Here is a 16,120-nt window from a genome sequence, read left to right as displayed (position 1 = left end):
ACAGTGGATAATTTATCGCAGCTCGCTCACACACTCACTCACCCACTCACTAACTCACTCACCCACTCACTAACTTACTCACTCGCCTAATCGCTAACTCACTCACCCACTCACTCACTCACACACTCATTAACACACTCACTCACCCAATCGCTCACTCACTCACCCACTCACTCGTCCACTCAATCACACACTCATGAACACACTCACTCACCCGATTGCTCACCCACTCACACACTCACCCATTCACACACTCATTAACACACTCACTCGCCCAATCGCTCACTCACTCACCCACCCACTCACTCACACACTAATTAACACACTCACTCGCCCGAATGCTCACTCACTCACCCACCCACTCACTCACCCACTCACACACTAATTAACACACTCACTCGCCCGAATGCTCACTCACTCACCCACTCACTCACTCACTCACCCACTCACTCGTCCACTCAATCACACACTAATTAACACACTCACTCACCCGAATGCTCACTCACTCACCCACCCACTCACTCATCCACTCACACACTAATTAACACACTCACTCGCTCTAATGCTCACTCACTCACCCACCCACTCACTCACACACTCACACACTAATTAACACACTCACTCGCCCGAATGCTCACTCACTCACCCACCCACTCACTCACCCACTCACACACTAATTAACACACTCACTCGCCCTAATGCTCACTCACTCACCCACCCACTCACTCACCCACTCACCCACTAATTAACACACTCACTCGCCCTAATGCTCACTCACTCACCCACTCACTCACCCACTCACACACTAATTAACACACTCACTCGCCCGAATGCTCACTCACTCACCCACCCACTCACTCACCCACTCACACACTAATTAACACACTCACTCGCCCGAATGCTCACTCAATCGCATACCTACTCACCCACTCACACACTAGCCCAAGTTTCATTACAGCATCATCAGCAGTAACGTTCAGCCTGCACCGACTTCTATGAGACACTCCCAGGCACCACCTCTCTCTTGAAGGCCTCAAGATACAACACCGAAAGTCGGCTAACACAACAGTCTGTGTGTCTCCGTGTCTGTGTTTTGTCTCTCTCTCAAATTTAGCAATCTTTGGAAGAACGTTAATCAACCAGGCAGGGTGTTGACTGTTGTGTTAGCCGACTCTCTGTGTTGTATTCCATTATATTTCTAAGTTTACGATGCTTGTTTTCTCATTCATTCTTACCTGATGATGGTTGCTTGTGTTGCGATCAAAACGTCGTATTCTATTATTATTAAATTCATTTTCTTTCTCCGTGACTTTACCGAAAGAACCAAAGATTAATTCCCGCAGACAAGAAAGCTTCGAATCCAGTCTGCCGGGTTGAGTTTATCGAGCACGGGGCAGCACGTAGACGCTGTCCGACAGGAACTCCCGTCACCCCCCCGTGACCTCGTGCGGTGTGGCCGAGTGGACCAACACCCTCGACCGCCTCGTGCCTAAATTTCGATTTCAAGCTTTCGTGACTGCAGGGATTCATCTCTTGGTTCTTTCGGTAAAGTCATGTAGAAGGGAAGTAATAAAATAACAAAAATAAAACATAATAAAATAATTCTCACGACGTTTCGGCCACAACGCAAGCAGCCGTCCTCAGGCGGAGACCAGGTCTGTCGGGGAGACAGCGTCTGAATGAAACACCACCACGCTTACCAGGATGGCCTTGCTTGGTTTCTCAAGCACGGGCAGCACGTAGACGCTGTCCGACAGGAACTCGCCCGTGAGTCCCGTGCGGTCGTTGCGGCCCTGCGTCCAGCTCCCCTGGGGCAGCGCCTCGCCCGCTGCCTTGTCGCCCTCCAACACGATGAGGTCGCCCCTGTGGCACGCGAGCACGCCCGCGTCCCCGTCTACGGGAGGGTCGGAGGTCAAAGGTTAGAGGTGAACCGCAGAGGTCAGAGCAACGCGGAGATCCATTTCTTTGCAACTGCTTTTGGTATTCTTAGGTTTTTTCGGTAAAGTCACGTAGGTAAAAAAATTAAATTACATAACAAAAAGGCTCAGTCCCTTTCACACGCACCTTTACATCATCCGCACCTAGTTTACACAACAAAGGCTCATTCCTAACAGCGTGCTTCAGCCGCACCGAACCTCACAAAAATAATATTCAGGGCCTACCTTGGCTCCTCCCACCCTCAACCAATATATATACAAATACTGTGTCTTGGAATTTCTCTCACTTGATACAGCTATCGTGCTGTGACGGTTCCACCTGAAGACGGAAGCTTGTGTTGCCTCCGAAACGTCGTGATTTTTATTTTATTTTTATTTTACTTTTATTAATTTTTTTTACCTACGTGACTTTACCGAAAAAACCTAAGAATATGAATCCTTGCAGTCACGAAAGCTTCATATCTAGAACTGCTTTTCGTATTTAGTTTGTTTGACCTTCCCCCCCCCCCCCCCCGCATCTCCGATTTATAGGATTCGCTACGAACGGTGTGACATAGGTTCAGCATACATACATCCTGGGTTCGTATCCAGGTATCCGCCACCTGTGATGACGCAGGTTTCACGAGTGTAGTAGTCGGGGGTGAGTTTCAGTTTCAAACGTTTTGGATTTTGTGTCGGGAAGGACACATTTTTTTCCAATGCTCAGGATCATTTGCATCACCCAACGCCACGTGACTTTACCTTTGGCAGGAAGTGATGCCATGAAAGCGTTGTTATCTAAACACATTCCTGCGGAGGGAGCTGCTAGGAGCGTTGGGTTGCTCGGTCAATGGCCAGGGTCAACAGCGGCGTGGTGTATTCCGCAAATATGCCCGACTGTGAGGACGGGCACAAGCCGGCGTGAGCAGGTTAAACGTTGAGTTTTATAAGGGCACCACGGGGTGACCAGCCCCTCCCCACCCAGCCCCACCCCACCCCTCCCACCCCCCACCCAGCCCCACCCTCCCCACCCAGCCCCTCCCCACCCTACCCACCCAGCCCCTCCCCACCCTCCCCACCCAGCCCCTCCCCACCCTCCCCTCCCCACCCAGCCCCTCCCCACCCAGCCCCTCCCCACCCACCCCTCCTCACCCAGCCCCTCCCTCCCCACCCAGCCCCTCCCTGCACGACGGATGGACGGACACAATAATCCCCTGTGGGCTGGTGTAACCAGGAGGTTCCTACCAGTATGAATATAGTAGACAGATAGAGTCTCTAGACAACAGACAGACAGAGCTGTCTCTGATGGGGGTCTCTAGACAACAGACAGACTGATGGGGGTCTCTAGACAACAGACAGATAGAGCTGTCTCTGATGGGTGCGTCTAGACAACAGACAGACTGATGGGGGTTTCTAGACAACAGACAGACTGATGGGGTCTCTAGACAACAGACAGACAGAGCTGTCTCTGATGGGTGCGTCTAGACAACAGACAGACAGATGGGGTCTCTAGACAACAGACAGACAGAGCTGACCTGATGGGGGTCTCTAGACAACAGACAGACTGATGGGGGTCTCTAGACAACAGACAGACAGAGCTGTCTCTGATGGGTGCGTCTAGACAACAGACAGAGCAGATGGGGTCTCTAGACAACAGACAGACAGAGATGTCTCTAATGGGTGTGTCTAGACAACAGACAGACTGATGGGGTCTCTAGACAACAGACAGACAGTTGGGAGCGTCTAGACAACAGACAGACAGCCAGGGCAGCCTCCGACGGCTCGCACCGATGACGCGGCTCTCCTGCATCGCCACGAGGTGTCGCGATCGGCTCCTGAGGCCCTGCAGGAGCAAGACGAGGAGCTCGTTGAACTCGTCGGCCGCCGGCGTGGCCAGCACGATCTCGTCCCCCCGCAGCGTCGACATGGTCACGGCGGGTCCCGCCAGCTTGCGCCTACGCTCACGTGGGCATAGGGGTTGGGGGGCAGCGGCGGCAAAGCGGTTAACATATTCTTAGGTTTTGTCGGTAAAGTCACGTGTGTAAAAAATTAAAATTAATAAAAGTAAAATAAAAATAAAATAAAAATCACGACGTTTCGGAGGCAACACAAGCTTCCGTCTTCAGGTGGAACCGTCACAGCCACGATTGCTGTATCAAGTAAAGTGAAATTCCAAGAGACCCGACCTTGTATATATACTGGTTTACTTGATACAGCTATTGTGCTGTGACGGTTCCACCTGAAGACGGAAGCTTGTGTTGCCTCCGAAACGTCGTGATTTTTATTTTACTTTTATACAGCAAGCGTGCTGTGATTTTTATTTGATTTTTATTTTTTACCTACGTGACTTTACCGAAAAAACCCAAGAATATAGTGGTTAACGTGCCTTCACTACGAACCCGGAGTGCCCGAGTTCGATTCCAGTGCATATACAGAGCCACACATAGACGTACACGCTAACATTTAAACAAGGACAAAAGATCCCCCGTATAGCCTTAACAAACTGCAGGGGCAAGTGCTGTTAGCGAGCACCTATGAAGGCCGGCACTGTGGTACACGAGGGGGTGGGTGGCCAGCACCACGCCCGACCGCCTTTGTCTCCCCAGTGGCGATGTTGACTACACACCGCACCAGGTACTCATTTGAGGCCGAGTCGACCTAGGGGAGGCCCGGGACCGGTTCAGATAATCGTCACTGGTGTTAGCCGTGAGCGGGAATCGAACCCTGGTCGCCAGGTTCATAGCGCAGCGTAGCGCTAACCGCTACACTACCGCTCCCCACACACGCACACGCACACGCACTCACGCACACGCGCACACACACGCACACACACGCGCACACACACGCACACACAAGCACACACGCGCACACACGCGCACACACGCACACACACGCACACACGCGGCGCACGCACCGGCTGGCGGTGGTGACGGCGATGATCTCTTACCCCGTGCCAGGCTAGGTGCACACACACACGCACACACACGCACACACACGCACACACACGCACACACACGCACACGCACCGGCTGGCGGTGGTGATGGCGACGATCTCGGGGAAGGTGAGCAGCATGAGGACGTGCTCGTCCCCGTCCAGCAGATGCAGCCCCACGGAGCTCACGGCGGCGATCAGCTCGCTCTTGAGCACGCTCGGACCTGCCGCCACGTGCCACCGGGAGCACACACGCACGCGGTCGCACGGCGGTCACACACGCACGCGGTCGCACGGCGGTCACACACGCACGCGGTCGCACGGCGGTCACACACGCACGGCGTTCGCACGGCGGTCACACACGCACGGCGTTCGCACGGCGTTCGCACGGCGGTCACACACGCACGGCGGTCACACACGCACGCGGTCGCACGGCAGTCACACACGCACGCGGTCGCACGGCGGTCACACACGCACGGCGTTCGCACGGCGGTCACACACGCACGGCGTTCGCACGGCGGTCACACACGCACGCGGTCGCACGGCGGTCACACACGCACGGCGTTCGCACGGCGGTCACACACGCACGGCGTTCGCACTGCGGTCACACACGCACGGCGGTCACACACGCACGCGGTCGCACGGCAGTCACACACGCACGCGGTCGCACGGCGGTCACACACGCACGTGCTCGTGGTCGCATCGCCCTGTTCCACTGGCACGCCGACAGCCGAGCCGACGACGGGACCCCCCCGCGTGGCGTAACGGGTGGATTGCCACTGGCTATTTAAACTTCACCGCGAAGACTGTTTTGATTTTTTACCAGGTCAGGCCCCCAGTGAACTACGTGGCTCGTATATTTCGATTTAAAGCTTTCGTGACTGCAGGGATTCATCTTCTTGGTTCCAAGGAGATACATGGCTCGTTTTTCAGAAGTGACCTGGAAACACAAACGACAGCTCAACGAAGCGTGCTGATCATCACGTGGAAGACGTACAGCAGCCAAATACTCTAAGCGCGTGATGTCGATTCGAAATGTGGAGGGAAAAACCGGGGGACCGGAGAAATATCCGCGTGACCACGGAGAGAGAGACACGCAGACTTTACCAAAAGACGCAAAGAATATAAATTCCTGCAGTCACGAAATGATTTAAGTCAAGATTTGAAGTGAAACTCATTGGAAACTATTTTTATTTTACGAGGTGAGCCATACGGCTCTTTATCAGAAGCGACTTGGCTATCACAAATGATAGCTCAACGAATTTGGCTCATCATCATCATCATCACGTAGAAGTTGTATACCAGCCAAATACTCTCAACGCGTGTGACGTTGATTAAAAATGTGGAGGTGAAAACCAGAGAAAAATCCACTCGACCACGGGGAGAGCGAGAGAGACACACAAACTCCAATTATACAGCAGCAGGCGCCATGGTCGGGATCGAACCCACGAACTCCTGCACACCAGGCGAGGTGGTTAACATCTCGCCACTAACGACGCACTCGCAAGATGTGGGGGGGGGGTCAAGCGGGTTTTACAAATTTGGCGTCCGTGTCACCTGTTGTCAGCGGCAAAGTCGAGGCCCTGCGGCCCGTTTTGTCGCCGCACCCAACATCGGAGCGGCGGGAGGACGCGCTCGCGCCGTCCGCGATCGTACCGGATGAGAAATTCGTGTGGCTTTTGACCCTTTGACCCTCGGGCCGCGGGGCTGCCGCCCTCCCTAACGGTGCCGAGCGATCTTACCCGACACCTTGTAGGCCTCGAAGAAGCGGGAGAAGAGGACGGGCCACTTTACGCGCGCAAAGTCGACCATCTTCTCCTGCACCGCCAGAGCGCTCAGGCCTTGCTTCGCGTAGTCAGACTGCGCACACGCACACACGCGTGCACATACACACGCACACACACGTGTACACACACGCGCACACACATGTACACACACGCGCGCACATACACACGCACACATACACATACACGCATACACATACACACGCGCGCACATACACACGCACACACGCACACATCACATATACACATACACACGCACACACACGTGTACACATACACGCGTACACATACACACGCGCACACGCGCACACACATGTACACACACGTACACATACACACGCACACACATGTACACACACACGTACACACACGTGTACACACACACGCACACACACGTGTACACACACACGCACACACATGTACACACACACGTACACGCGCACACACACACACGCACACACGCGGACACTCACCCACACACTCTCACCATCCCACCCCCCCCCCCCCCCGTGACACCCACCTGTCTCAGCGCCTCCTCCACCTCGCCGGCCCACACCGAGCGGTGTTTGGCGGCGGTGAGCGCCCGCTCGGGCACCGTCTCGGCCACCGCCTGAGCAACGTCCGCCGCCGAGGGGCTGGCGCCGTGCTGCACGAAGCAGCGCCACGCCACCAGCTGCACCAGCTCGGAGTCCTGGCACGCGCCACGCCGCGCACGGTGCAGCGTCAGCCCCCGGTGAGAGAGCCTCGCTCCCTCGCTCGCCCACTCGCTCGCTCCCCCACTCGCTCGCTCCCTCGATCGCCCCCTCGATCGCCCCCTCCCTCCCTCGCTCGCCCCCTCCCTCCCTCCCTCGCCCCCTCCCTCCCTCCCTCGCTCGCCCCCTCCCTCCCTCGCTCGCCCCCTCGCTCGCCCGCTCCCTCGCCCCCTCGCTCGCCCCCTCACTCTGGTTCAGCTCGGGCGTCCCGTAAACCACGTGGCATCCCGCGTGTGGCCGCGCCTCCGATTCGGAATCACTCCGCTATCACTTGTGCGTCTCGCTCGCTCCCTCTCTCTATCGCTCTCTTATCTAAAATCGGCTCAAGCCTCCCATGAACCACAGAGGACGTCCCAGAAAAAAAATTCGGGACGGGTGGCGGGGTCACGGGTGGCGACCCTGCCAAGGCAATAAAATAAATACCGTTCTGTGCAGCAGTCCTCGGAAATCTGTAAGTCATGTTGTGGCGTGCGTCTCGCGTGTTGTGGCGTGCGTCTCGCGTGTTGTGGCGTGACACCCACGTGTTGTGGCGTGCGACTCGCGTGTTGTGGCGTGACACCCACGTGTTGTGGCGTGCGTCTCGCGTGTTGTGGCGTGCGTCTCGCGTGTTGTGGCGTGACACCCACGTGTTGTGGCGTGCGTCTCGCGTGTTGTGGCGTGACACCCACGTGTTGTGGCGAGCGTCTCGCGTGTTGTGGCGTGACACCCACGTGTTGTGGCATGCGTCTCGCGTGTTGTGGCGTGACACCCACGTGTTGTGGCGTGCGTCTCGCGTGTTGTGGCGTGACACCCACGTGTTGTGGCGAGCGTCTCGCGTGTTGTGGCGTGACACCCACGTGTTGTGGCGTGACACCCACGTGTTGTGGCGTGCGTCTCGCGTGTTGTGGCGTGCGTCTCGCGTGTTGTGGCGTGACACCCACGTGTTGTGGCGTGCGTCTCGCGTGTTGTGGCGTGCGTCTCGCGTGTTGTGGCGTGACACCCACGTGTTGTGGCGTGCGTCTCGCGTGTTGTGGCGTGACACCCACGTGTTGTGGCGTGCGTCTCACGTGTTGTGGCGTGTGTCTCACGTGTTGTGGCGTGCGTCTCGCGTGTTGTGGCGTGACACCCACGTGTTGTGGCGAGCGTCTCGCGTGTTGTGGCGTGACACCCACGTGTTGTGGCGTGCGTCTCGCGTGTTGTGGCGTGACACCCACGTGTTGTGGCGTGCGTCTCGCGTGTTGTGGCGTGACACCCACGTGTTGTGGCGAGCGTCTCACGTGTTGTGGCGTGACACCCACGTGTTGTGGCGTGACACCCACGTGTTGTGGCGTGCGTCTCGCGTGTTGTGGCGTGCGTCTCGCGTGTTGTGGCGTGACACCCACGTGTTGTGGCGTGCGTCTCGCGTGTTGTGGCGTGCGTCTCGCGTGTTGTGGCGTGACACCCACGTGTTGTGGCGTGCGTCTCGCGTGTTGTGGCGTGCGTCTCGCGTGTTGTGGCGTGACACCCACGTGTTGTGGCGTGCGTCTCGCGTGTTGTGGCGTGACACCCACGTGTTGTGGCGTGCGTCTCACGTGTTGTGGCGTGTGTCTCACGTGTTGTGGCGTGCGTCTCGCGTGTTGTGGCGTGACACCCACGTGTTGTGGCGTGCGTCTCACGTGTTGTGGCGTGACACCCACGTGTTGTGGCGTGCGTCTCACGTGTTGTGGCGTGTGTCTCACGTGTTGTGGCGTGCGACTCGCGTGTTGTGGCGTGACACCCACGTGTTGTGGCGAGCGACTCACCGTGTCGGCGCGGTACTCGCCGAAGCGCAGGCCGCGCACCACCTGGCGGTAGATGAGCTCGGTGGCGACGGCGTCGGCGCCGGCGTCGTGCCACGGCGCGAAGAGCTCCTTGCGGAAGATGAGGCGCCAGGGGGCGGCCTGCTCGGTGCCGCCGGCCTGCTCGCGGCTCAGCTGCTCGCACTGCGACACCGCGTCCAGCACGTGCTCCCGGCCCCCGCCCAGCGACGACACCTGCGGTCGCGATCGGGTCACGGTGGGGTCACGGCAGGGTCACGGTGGGGTCACGGCAGGGTCACGGTGGGGTCGCGTCGGGGTCACGGTGGGGTCACGTCAGGGTCACGGCAGGGTCACGGTGAGGTCGCGACGAGGTCACGACGAGGTCACGGTGGGGTCACGGCAGGGTCACGGTGGGGTCACGGCAGGGTCACGGTGGGGTCACGTCGGGGTCACGGTGGGGTCATGTTGGGGTCACGGTAAGGTCATGGTAGGGTCACAGCAGGGTCACGGTGGGGTCGCTACGGGATCACGGTTGGGTCACGGCAGGGTCACAGTGGGGTCATGGTTTAGAGCAGGGGTCGGCAACCAACATATATAGAAGAGCCAACTTTTTTTTTTATTCCGTGAACAACATTTGAAGAGTCGCAATGCAACGTGAATTCGAGACGGTGATGCTTCATAAATAATTGTCACGAAGCAGCCTTCGAAAGAGCCGCCGGTTGCCGACCCCCTGGGTTCAGAGTTACGACGGGGGTCACTCGCCCCGTCACTCGCTCGTCACCCGGTTATCACCCGTCGCCCGTCACCCGTCACCCCTCCCGTCACCCCTCCCGTCACCCCTCCCGTCACCCCTCCCGTCACCCCTCCCGTCGCCCCTCCCGTCGCCCCTCCCGTCGCCCCTCCCGTCGCAACCTCCCGTCGCCCCTCCCGTCGCCCCTCCCGTCACCCCTCCCGTGTCACCTTGTTCTGGAAGGAGATGAAGAGGGAGAAGCCGAAGTCGTCCTGCAGGCCGATCTTGCCGGCGAGAGCCGCCACGAGCTCGCGTGCCGTGCACGCCGAGTCGGCGCTCAGCGGCACCGTGCGGCCGTCCATCAGCCCCACGGGCAGCGGCGACACGCGCCGGGACTTGGTGGCCTGCGCCGGGTCACGGGGGCGGCAAGGGGACCGCCACGGGAGGAGTCGGGGGGCAGCGAGAGATTGGGAGAGTCGGGGGGCAGCGAGAGATTGGGGGAGTCGGGGGGCAGCGAGAGATTGGGGGAGTCAGGAAGAGCGAGGGATTGTGGAGGTGGCGGTGTAAATAGTCGCGGTGGTGGTTGTGGAGGTGATGGTGGTGGATGTGGTGGTGGAGGTGATGAGGGAGATGGTGATGGAGGTGGAGCTGTGATAGTGGAGGTGTGATAGTGGTGGTGGTAGCAGTGATTGTAATGGGTGTGGAGGTGGTGGTGGAGCTGATGATGAATATGGTGATGGAGGTGGTGGTGGTGGAGGTGTGATAGTGGTGGTGGTAGCAGTGATTGTAATGGGTGTGGAGGTGGTGGTGGAGCTGATGATGAAGACGGTGATGGAGGTGGTGATGGTGGAGGTGGTGATGGTGGAGGTGGTGATGGTGGAGGTGGTGATGGTGGAGGTGGTGATGGTGGAGGTGGTGATGGTGGAGGTGGTGATGGTGGAGGTGGTGATGGTGGAGGTGGTGATGGTGGAGGTGGTGATGGTGGAGGTGCTGGCAGTGGTGGTGGCGGTACAAAGAAGAGGACACCCACCTGCATCTCGAGCCAGCTGGGGGGCTGGGTTCGGCACCCGTTGGCCAGAGTCCTCTTGAGGCGCGCGTCGCAGTACGGCGCGTACCCTGGCGGCCCCTCACTCAGGAAGCTCCTCAGGTACTGGACGGGGGGGCAGGGAGGGGAGGCGGGGCAGAGGGGGGCAGAGGGGGGCAAGGGGGGGGCAGGGGGGGGAGAGAGGTAGCGTTCCACCGTGTCTGTGCGAGCACGTGTCGTCGTCGCTGGGACCGCGTGCGGATCGTCACCGGAGCCGATCCCCGGAGTTCTATTCCCGCTCGCGGCCACCGCCGACACCGATGACGACTATATCTCAGCCGGTCGTGGGCCTTCCCTGGGTCGACTCAGCCTCAAATAACTACTACCTGGGGAGAGACAAAGGCTGTCGGGCGTGGTGCTGGCCACCCACCCCCTCGTATGTTGCTGCTTCTCGCTAACAGCACTTGCCCCGACAGTCTGTTAAGGCTACACGGGGGAATCTTTGTCTAGTATGTAAGTTGTATGTATGGTGTATGTATGTTGAAATTTTTTTCCACCGCACGTAAGCCAACCGTGCCTAATCGGTGGCACGGGCGAGTGTCAACCGAACACTTTCCATCTCACAGACGGCGAGCGTGGTGACCGATGGGAGGTCTTCGTCCTCTCTGGCTGTGCAGGCAACTGAAAAGGTGTTTTTGATTTCCCACCCACGACTTACCCCCTTGACGATTTCTGGGCAATTTGAAACCGAAATAAAACGATGCTTATACGGACCGCGACATTCACAAACCACCACGGCGAGTCACTGGCAGCAGTTTAAGGTGGGTGGTGAGCATCTGGTGAGAGAAGTCTTAACTAAAACTAGACTTTAATTGAAAAATAAGAATGGGTTTTTACCCCTTTCTGGCAATAAAACAGGTGTTCAGATTCTAGATTTGAAGCTTTCGTGACTGCAAGGATTCATATTCTTAGGTTTTTTCGGTAACGTCACGTAGGTAAAAAATTTAATTAATAAAAGTTAAATAAAAATAAAATAAAAATCACGACGTTTCGGAGGCAACACAAGCTTCCGTCTTCAGGTGGAACCGTCACAGCACGATAGCTGTATCAAGTAAGAGAAATTCCAAGAAAACAGTCCTTGTATATACACTGGTTGACCTACGTGACTTTACCGAAAAACCTAAGAATAGAAGGTGTTCAGATGTTCGAACACCAAATAGATTAAGCTTTTTGCAAGGAATCGACTATTTTACTTTCTGGATTGGTACTCCCACAGTCTGCACCTTGTCCTGATGTTGCTCCACGCAGTCTCGAGTTCATTTCTAATCGCTAGAAAAAATGCGCTTGTGAGAATCATTCTAGATTTTAAGTTTTCGTGACTGCAATGCTCCATACTCTTTGGTTCTTTCGGTAAAGTCACGTAGGTGAAAATAAAATTAAAATAACTAATTCACGACGTTTCGGAGGCAACACAAGCCTCCGTCATCAGGTGGGACAACCACAGCAAAAATGTTTTTGCTGTGTTGCCTCCAAAACGTCGTGATTTAGTTATTTTCATTTAATTTTCACCATCGTGACTTTACCGAAAGAACCAAAGAATATGTGAGAATCATTCTTCAACTTGAAACAACAAAAAAAGTAGCAAACAATTTTTTTTTTATATCGGGTCGGATTTTTTTTTTGTTATCTTACCAGGGCAAGGCCCCGACTGAGATGCCATCACGAATGATGGCCCAACGAAGTGGCCTAATCATCAGCATAATCATCACCACGTAGACATTCACAGCAGCAGCTAAACAATTCGGAAAACGCGCAGGACGCCGATTCTAAACGTGGGAGGGAACAAAAACGGAGGACCCGGAGAAAAATCCACGCGACCACGGGGAGAGAGAGAGAGAGAGACACGCAAACTCCACGACCTCCTGCGCACCAGGCGAGAGAGTAAACATCTCAGGTGGTTGGTGAGCGGCACCTTGCTGAAGTTGTCGGAGGGAGGGAAGCAGCCGAGGCAGAGGGAGAGGAGAATCCAGCCGCGGGCGTAGCTGCTGCGGATCAGATTGTCGCCGATCTGCTTGCAGATCTGGCAGTAGATCTCATCCCTGGCGCACGCCAAAGACAAAGATTCACTCCGGTATAGCCTTGCGGGCAAGCGCTGTTAGCGAGCACAAAGACAAAGATCCCCCCCCCCCCGGTATAACCTGGACAGACTGTCGGGGCAAGCGCTGTGAGGGAGCACACAGACAAAGATCCCCCGTATAGACTTAACAGACTAAGGGCAAGTGCTGTTAGCGAGCACCTATGAAGGCCGGCACGGCACACGAGGGGGTGGGTGGCCAGCACCACACCCGGCCGCCTTTGTGGCAATGTTTTTTTTTACACACCGCACCAGGTACTCATTTAAGGCTGAGTCGACCTAGGACCGGTTCAGATAATCGTCACTGGTGTTAGCCGTGAGCGGGAATCGAACCCGGGTCGCCAGGTTCATAGCGCAGCGCGCTAACCGCTACACCACCGCTCGTCACACACGTACACACACACACGTACACACACACACGTACACACACATACACACACACACGTACACACACACACGTACACACACACACGTACACACACGTACACATACACACGTACACACACACACGTACACACACACACACGTACACACACACACGTACACACACACGTACACACACACACGTACACACACACACGTACACACACACACACGTACACACACACGTACACACACACGTACACACACACAGCACAGCACACCACACACACACCACACACACAACCACATGCTCACCAAACACACAGCACATACACACACAGCACATACACACACACCACACACACAGCACACCACACACACACATACAGCACACCACACACACAGCACACAGCACACACAGAGCACACCACACACAGCACACACACCTAACACAGCACACACACCTAACACACACACACCGCACACACACACACCTAACACACACACACACCGCACACACACCTAAAACACACACACCGCACACACACACCTAGCACACACACCCCACACACACACACCACACACACCTAACACACACACCGAACACACACACGTACACACGTACATACACACACGTACACACACACACGTACACACACGTACACACACGCACACACACGTACACACAACACAACACAACAACCGCCATTCGCCACTAAGTGGCGGTGACGTCACCACGATGCTTGTGCCAGGCCAAGTGCACCTTGAGGCCACGTGAAGTGTCGAAAGCCCGCTGGCAGGAGGTCACGGGGCAGACCCAGGTGCCACTGGTCGACTGACCGAGATGCGCGAGATGACTGGCTGATGCACCACCTGTGCCCCCTACTGTGCCAACTTGCTGTGCTTTAGCCACCCGGCGCTCCGCTCGTTGTTGTGAGCGTCGCTCCTCCGCCCTCCGTTGTTGTTGGAGGGCGACTGCCTCCAACTGCCCAGTAGCGTCCTTCACGAGCCTCCTCCACTGAGGCCGATCTTGACACCGCTGGTACCAGTCATCGGCAAGTCCACTCAGCTCCACGTCCTCCTGTACCACATCACTCCATCTCTTCTCCAGCCCGTGCCGCGCCCGTCTAGCCCCCTCGATCCGGCCGAACAAAAGCTGTTTAGGCATGCGGTGGCTGGGCATGCGGGCTACATGACCCAGCCAACGCAGCCTTGCCTGCCGGAGGAGCTCACTGATGGGACTTTGCCCAGATCTTTCAAGGATTTGTGAGCTCCTCACACAATCCAGCCTGGTTAAACCCAGGATGGATCGTAGGCAGGCCAGCCTAAATGTTTCCAACCGGCGAAGATGCTCCACCAGGGGGGTCCACGTCTCGCAAGCGTAGAGAAGGGAGGGAATGACCGTGGCCGAGAAGACCTGAAGCTTCGTGCGGAGCGACAGACCAGGTAGCTTCCACACAGCGTTACGCAACCGATGAAAAGATATTGCCGCTCGACTGATTCGGAGTGAGACCTCTGCTGATAGACTGGAGCCAGTCATAAGCACACTGCCCAGGTATGGGAAACTCTCCACTCTCTCCACAACTGCCCCATCACCAATTGGGAGTTGTGGGGGTGGAGTGTCCGATGGTACAAAATACCCAGGCAGGTGCTTGGTTTTGGTGGGGCTGATGGTAAGGCCCCACCTCTTAGTGGCACGCTCCAGTCCCAGCAGCAGCGCCTCCAACTCCTCTTCTGAATGAGCAGCTATTACCAAATCATCGGCATACATAACGTGGTTGACCAATAGGGAGCCATCCCTTGATCGCACCCGGGCGTCGATCAGCCTCCCATTATATCTGTACCAAACGGAAATTCCCCCGGTACAGCTATTGAAGGCTTCACGAACTACGCGGTCAAAATAGATGTTAAATAATGTGGGAGCCAGAGGACATCCCTGTCGCACCCCAAGGTGTACAGGGAAAGGCTCCGACTCCCGGCCACGTAGTTTTACCCGGGCCCGCTCACCATCATGAAGGTCCTTAATGATCGTGAGCAGAGGGTCAGGGACTCCGAAAGCACGAAGAACAACCCAGAGTCCAGTCCTACTGATGGTATCATAGGCCTTGACCAGGTCAATAAAGCAGAGATGTAGGTCTTTTTGGAATTCCCTACACCTCTGCTGTAGCAGACGGACAGAAAATATGGCATCTGTGCAGGACCGCCCTTTCCTGAAACCGCATTGGGGCTCCGCAAGCCCCTCCTCAGCGTGCCTAGCAAGGCGATGTTGAATAATCCTTGCCAGGACCTTACCCGGCACACTGAGGAGTGAGATGCCCCTGTAGTTGTTACAGTCTGTGCGGTCCCCCTTCTTAAAGAGGGGGACCACCAGGGCATCCTTCCAGTCCTGCGGAACCCGTCCAGTGGTCCAGACTGTTGTTATGATGTCATATAGGGCAGTCTGTGCACAAACGCCACCCTCCCTCAGCATTTCGCTTGGGAGATCATCTCTGCCCGGTGCCTTCCCTGGTCTCAGACTCCGGATCGCCCTCAGTACTTCCTCAACAGCTGGAACCTCAGCCAGCCACTCACAGGGGGTGACCTCTTCCAATATTTGAGGCACCGCAGCCTCAGCAGGGTTATCCCCACTTTGTGCCATGATGTTTTCCTGGCTGAGAGAATTTCCCTCCCCCAGGACCTCACAGAAATGCTCAGCACACACACACACACGTACACACACACACGTACA

The 16,120-nt window shown here is 56.4% G+C and overlaps 1 protein-coding gene across 1 annotated transcript in view; it reads right to left on the bottom strand.

The window, feature by feature from the left end:
• The window catches only part of LOC133357529 (unconventional myosin-VIIa-like), a 91,645-nt gene that overhangs the window by 17,492 nt on the left and 58,033 nt on the right, over positions 1-16,120 (bottom strand). Inside the window, 9 exon segments of the mRNA XM_061575500.1 lie at positions 1,701-1,894; positions 3,705-3,871; positions 4,943-5,072; positions 6,591-6,708; positions 7,153-7,323; positions 9,145-9,375; positions 10,102-10,275; positions 10,902-11,021; positions 12,868-12,994. Of these exon segments, the coding sequence (XP_061431484.1) occupies positions 1,701-1,894; positions 3,705-3,871; positions 4,943-5,072; positions 6,591-6,708; positions 7,153-7,323; positions 9,145-9,375; positions 10,102-10,275; positions 10,902-11,021; positions 12,868-12,994 (1,432 nt within the window).

This window comes from Lethenteron reissneri, chromosome 58 (genome assembly GCF_015708825.2).
Source record: "Lethenteron reissneri isolate LAM-NWPU_2019-01 chromosome 58, ASM1570882v1, whole genome shotgun sequence".
Classification (NCBI taxonomy): domain Eukaryota; kingdom Metazoa; phylum Chordata; class Hyperoartia; order Petromyzontiformes; family Petromyzontidae; genus Lethenteron; species Lethenteron reissneri.
Note: the sequence above shows the minus strand (reverse complement) of the source record. Positions and strands in the feature narration are given on the sequence as shown.